The following is a 5,685-nucleotide window of genomic DNA, read 5'->3' as shown; positions in this document are numbered from 1 at the left end:
CCAGCCTCGGCCATTCCAGGATTCTGTGACTCGGTGTGCGTTGCCTGAGTTGATTTTTATTTCTCTTTTGTAACGTGGGGACAGCAGGGCTGGATTCTCGACCGGTGTCTTCCCCGATAAAACAACAAGATTAAACTGATATATTTAGCTCTAATCCAGATGATTAATTAGAGGTAGAACGTCATGGCGTGACAAGTGGTTTCATTTCCTTGCGGAAGAACCTCGGAGGTTTTATTAAACTTAAGGTTTATTCATTTTTAAGAACACGAGTCTGGATGCCACTGGTCCACAAGAGAACGATCGGGTGTTGGCAAGATTCACGTTCGTCTTTGCAGCCACTGAAATAACTTTCTGAGGCGATTGTTCTGCTTTGCCCGTAGCGTTAATCCCATCAGGATATCAGGGAGGGGGGGACGCGACGACGTTGCACGGGAGCCCTGCCCATTTCGCTCTCTCTTGCAGAATGCTCCCCAAGGACTGCCAGATGCTTCTGTTTTCAGCCACTTTTGAGGATTCTGTGTGGAAGTTTGCCCAGAAAGTTGTTCCTGACCCGAACATCATCAAACTGAAGCGGGAGGAGGAGACACTGGACACTATAAAGCAGTATTACGTTCTGTCCAGCAACCGAGATGAGAAGTTCCAGGCTCTCTGTAACATCTACGGCGCCATCACCATTGCCCAGGCCATGATCTTCTGCCACGTGAGTCCTTTTGGGGGACCAACCACCCCGTTACTCTCTGCTCTTGTTAAAAACTTGGCCGGGCACGCTTTTCAGAAAGAAACTGAGAACGTGAATTGCCCTTTTCTTTGATTTTTCTGGCTCTGTCTTTGAAGGAAATCTTGAGAGCCATGGTAGCGCTCGCTGCTTTGTTCCTCTGGGTTTGTCCATCTGGATCATTTTTATTCTTGAAATCCTCCGAAGCAAAGATCAGAGTAACGCACAGTTTTCCAAAAACGGTATTAATCAGAACGACCGGAAAAAGCCCAAAACCCTGAGGCTGGAAAAAGGATAAAAATAGGGCAGAATGAGGGATAGAGAAGTCTCGTAGTTCTGCAACTGATCCGTAGTTTTGCCTGAGACTCCGTTTCCCTTAGGGAATTGGTGATGGACCTCTGGGGTCTTCCCATCAATCATACTTTTTTTTTTCTTGGAAGCTACCGTAATAACTTTTAGGAGAAAAAACACAGTGCTGCCGGCAACCACGTAAGGAGAGCTAGCTCAGGCAGAGTAAATCCTGTAGTTGGAGTCTGCTGCCTCGAGATCGAGTAACATCAGACAAAATCAGAGCTCAGAAGTCACCATAATTGGCAGCTGTTCCATCTGGGACCACGTAAGGATTTCACAACTGCGTTCAGCCCAAACCCTGACGTTTTCCAAGCTGAGCAGTTTGGTTTGTTGCCGCTGCTTGTGAGTTTGTAGCGCAGATGTGATCCCTCCTAGAGTGAACGAGCACAAAGAAAAGGTGTATTTTTCGTAAGGAAGGATTCCCAGGACAGCAGCCGCGCACCTCCCTGTTCCTGAGCTGAGAGCTGGGAGCCAGGCTCAGCTGTTTCCTTTTGAGATACGAAACCTGAACGGCCGCAGATCTTCCAGCTGACCCCGGAGAGGTTTGTTCCCGCCTTACGGCGTTAAAACTTCCACCGACGGACCTTGGCTTTGTGTTTCAGACTCGGAAGACGGCCGGCTGGCTGGCGGCAGAGCTCTCCAAGGAAGGCCATCAGGTGGCATTGCTCAGCGGGGAAATGATGGTGGAACAGAGAGCCGCGGTGATCGAGCGCTTCCGAGAGGGCAAAGAGAAGGTGCTGGTGACCACAAACGTCTGTGCCAGAGGTAGGGCACGGTGGAGCCGGGCCAGGGAGGGGCAGAGGCAGCAGGGCCTAAGATAACGCGCAGCTGGCCAGCTTGCAGAAAGGATTTGCACCCTCAGATGTTTCAGTCTGGATAAATTATGGTCTTTTAAAATAATCCCTGAACTTGCGTGTCCGTGCGTATGAAGGTGCCTGTAGGCAAACACAGGATTCCGTGTGGGCTACGCAGAGCTGGAGCTGGAAAAGTGCGCCCTGCGAGAATTTTATGCAGCTGGCGCCAAGCCTAGCTCGCGCTGCTGACCCGTGGGGTTTAATATAAACATGTGCTGAAACACGGAAATCTGAAAAGTCCCAAATTCCAATAGGAATTGGTGTTGCAATAGGACATCCTAGAGCAGTTAAGACATCATAACACTTGGAAAAAAAAAAAAAAAAACACAACAAAAAACACAAGAGGCCTCTACAGCTTTGGGGAGAAGGAGGAGGAGAGTTTCTAAAGTAACTTGAAAGCATCTCTGCCTGCTTTTCTGTTAGCCACGCCGGTGGGAGTCTCTGATGTATCAGCTAGATAATTTTGATTACCAAGTGCCCCGTGAGGATATTGTGGAAAAGCTCCATTTCCAAGTTCAGGGCCGTGCAGCAGCTCTCGGAAACCTGTCGGAAATTCCACCGCAGGGTGATACGGACGTGGTGAGCAGACTCATGCGGGTCAGGCCAGATGGGGCTGCTCCTTCTTTAAAGTGGTTTAAATGTCATCGTGTGACCTGCCGGCTTTCTTTTTGTCAGGGATCGATGTAGAGCAGGTCTCTGTCGTCATTAATTTCGACCTTCCCGTGGATAAAGATGGGAATCCTGATAACGAGACTTACCTGCACCGGATCGGGCGTACGGGTCGCTTCGGCAAGCGAGGACTGGCCATTAACATGGTGGACAGCAAGCACAGCATGAATATTCTCAACAGAATCCAGGAACATTTCAGTACGTACCCTCAGACTCCTTTCTTGCCCTAAAATTCGCTGCTGCTTCTGCAGAATTTTGACCAGCTCGGCGCTGAGCAGCTATTTCTTGAGCCTTAAACCGATGTGTTTTGGAGTTGAGGACTGCCTATGGAGGAGCAGAAATAAATTGAAATAAACCTCGATGGATGTTCCAGAGATGGGTAACGCTTGAGTACCCAGATGGGCCTTTGATAAAAGAAAAATCTTGATGTTGTAGTTTTAAAACCTGGCTGAACGATTCGTGGATAAACGCAAACATCCTCAGACGCGGTTAAAAGCCATCTGGGCGTCGTGCTCGGGAACGCGGGTTAGAAACGAGCCTGGCGGAGTTCGGTAACGGGTGGACGTGATGATCTTAAAGGTCTTTTCCAACCCAAACCCAACTCTGTGGTTCTGTCCCTCAAGGCCAGCTTTCCCTTGTCTCGAACCTGACTCATTTCTCCTCTTTCCCAGGCAAAAAGATAAACAAACTGGACACCGACGACTTGGATGAAATCGAGAAGATCACTAACTGAAGCGCAGCTGCCGGAACCGGGGTGGATCCCGCCACGGAAGCTCTCCCACTCCGATTGGATCAGCGTTCAGATTGGCACGCCTCTCAGCTCGTCCCGAAAAGGACTCTTTCAGATATGAGTAAATTACCTCATTTGAAAAATTGCAGTTGGACTTCAAATTGTGCGACTAGGGGGAGGAAGAGGAAATGTTTACAGAAGCTTTTAACATTTCTTAGTTTAGCCTTAAAACGGGAAGGTCTTTTGGAATTCTAAGAAAATACGCTTGCCACAAAAAAAAGTGGGCAACGTGTAACTATCTAAACCAGATTTTAAAAACAAACAAACAAAAATTGCCTTTAATTGGGATTCAGATCAGCGTTAACCTCATCGGTTAAAACTCAACAGTGAAATACATGATGAACATAAGGAAAAAAAAAACAACACACACAAAACAACCCCAAACAAGGCAGCTGGTTTTTGGCAAAATACTCAAATTGTGCAAAATCAGATGGGTGCTCCCCTGAGCTCTTTGAAGACTCGTTTGGGGCTTCCTGATGGATTTGCCCTGCTTTTTCCTTACGCCAGCTGTCCCCAGGGTGTCTCCGGTAGCTCAGCCTCGCCAGCGCAGGGGCCGTTGTCGCTTTTGCCGGGCAGGGTTTTCTTTTCATTTCTCCTCGTTTTTCGGTTCGAACGGCCGCTCCACGCGAAGCGGTGCCGCCGTGCCGGCGCTCGAGCTCCGTTTCTAGTTCACCCGAAGCGTTGAACCTCGCTGAGGTGTAGGTCGGGGTAGGGGGAGGGAGGGAGGGAGGGGTGGCATGAAGGGAACTGTACTAATTAATTTTCTGAATAAATTCGCCTCCTTGTAAATGCTAACGCCTGTCACAGCGGGGGTCGGTCACCCTTTAGGCAGGTGCTGCCAGTTCTCAGATGCTGCTGTGAAGCTCTGTGTGAATAATGGTAGAGAATTGCTGGGCTTCACCCGTCAGGAATAGGAATAAAAGCAGAAAAAAATAATAATAAGAAAAAAATAATAATCATGATAGCTTGTATTGACCAAAAAAGTGAACTTTTAGCACACCAAATTTACCTGTTCCAGTATGTTTCAGTACCAGGGTCTGGAGTTAAAGCGCTCGGCTGAAACGCAGCCACTTGCGCTGTGAAAAAAAAACCCCAAAAAACAAGTCGCTGGTCCCTCTTGCTGGAGAAGGAGCACGATTCCAACGATTCGGGCTTTCGGTTCGGTTGGGACCATTCTCGTTGGCCGCTGAAAGCCTCAGGGGTTGTTCCCCCAGCCCGGTTTTCCAGGAGTAAGGAGGCTCCTGAACTAGAAGTTAGGGTGCACAGCTTTTTTTGGAGGGGGAAAAAATGGGACGTGCGTGAGCAGCCATGGGCCTGCTACTCAGTGCAGGAGTCACTTGCAACCAAGTGTACAAATTGTAAATTTGGGCAGGAATTTTCTTTGCAATTTTGGCCATCATCTTCTGTTCAAAGACAGGAACGTGGATCCTTTTACCAAGTAAAAAACCAAAAAGGCTCATTTAAAACGTACCTAAAATTTTAGGAAATCGTGCACCCTTTTATCAATTTGTATAAAGGCTTTAGTGAGAAAAAAAAAAAACTAAAAAAAAAAAGTTAAAATTAAACTTTTTGTATTCCGGGGTGTATCTATTTTTATTCTGTTGGAAACCTAGTTCAAGTGGCAGGTGAGTGAGTGCTTGCGTGTCGAGTGGAAGACTTGTTTCAATCACCTACTTTATTAGTCCAGCTGAATGACCTCGTGACAGCGGAGGAGCGCGTGGAATTGTCACGAAAGCTGCTGCTGGTCCCGTGTGCTGTTTCTAATGTGCTGTTCATCGGAATAAAGAACGCAAACCGAACGCTGCTGCTGCCGCCGCTCGTTTCTCACTTCGCCGGTGTTTAAAAGCTGGAGGCGAGGGCTGTCTCCCACCAGGAGTCCTGGTGAGTTTTCTGTTTCTGGCCTTCGCAGCCTGAACTTCACCTGATTTAACGCAGGAATTCTTCAAAGCTCCCCAGGAGGGAGCTTCTGAAATGATAACACACGATGAACGAGGTCAGAGAAATGCTCTTCTGCCTCGCCCTGGTGCCAGGCTCGGCCGAGTTGCCTTTACAGCCTCCCCTGCATCCCTGCAAGACTTTTGAAGGGAAGAGGAGAAGAATTGAGGAAGAAAATTTTTTTTCCCCTAGCAGTGGAGGGGAAAGGGCCCTGGGGGTGCTAGTGGGCAGCAGGATGGCCATGAGCCAGCAGTGCCCTCGTGGCCAAGGCGGCCAACGGCTTCCTGGGGTGGATCAGAAGGGGGTGGTTAGCAGGTCATGAGGGGTTCTCCTTCCTCTCTACTCTGTCCTGGTGAGACCACATCTGGAAT

At 48.6% G+C, this 5,685-nt stretch overlaps 1 protein-coding gene across 1 annotated transcript in view; it reads left to right on the top strand.

Moving 5' to 3' along the window:
* LOC104273642 (ATP-dependent RNA helicase DDX19B) overlaps positions 1-3,698 on the top strand; it is a 9,773-nt gene extending 6,075 nt beyond the window's left edge. The window contains exons 8-11 of the mRNA XM_009869035.1: positions 463-700; positions 1,669-1,831; positions 2,596-2,787; positions 3,261-3,698. Coding sequence (XP_009867337.1) covers positions 463-700; positions 1,669-1,831; positions 2,596-2,787; positions 3,261-3,322 — 655 coding nt within the window. The 3' untranslated portion in view covers positions 3,323-3,698. The remainder of the gene's footprint in view (positions 1-462; positions 701-1,668; positions 1,832-2,595; positions 2,788-3,260) is intronic.
* The last annotated feature ends 1,987 nt before the right edge of the window (positions 3,699-5,685 follow it).

The sequence above is a fragment of the Apaloderma vittatum genome, unplaced genomic scaffold (assembly GCF_000703405.1).
Source record: "Apaloderma vittatum isolate BGI_N311 unplaced genomic scaffold, ASM70340v1 scaffold2425, whole genome shotgun sequence".
In the NCBI taxonomy this organism is placed as follows: Eukaryota; Metazoa; Chordata; class Aves; order Trogoniformes; family Trogonidae; genus Apaloderma; species Apaloderma vittatum.
This window is presented reverse-complemented; position numbering and strand designations above follow the sequence as displayed.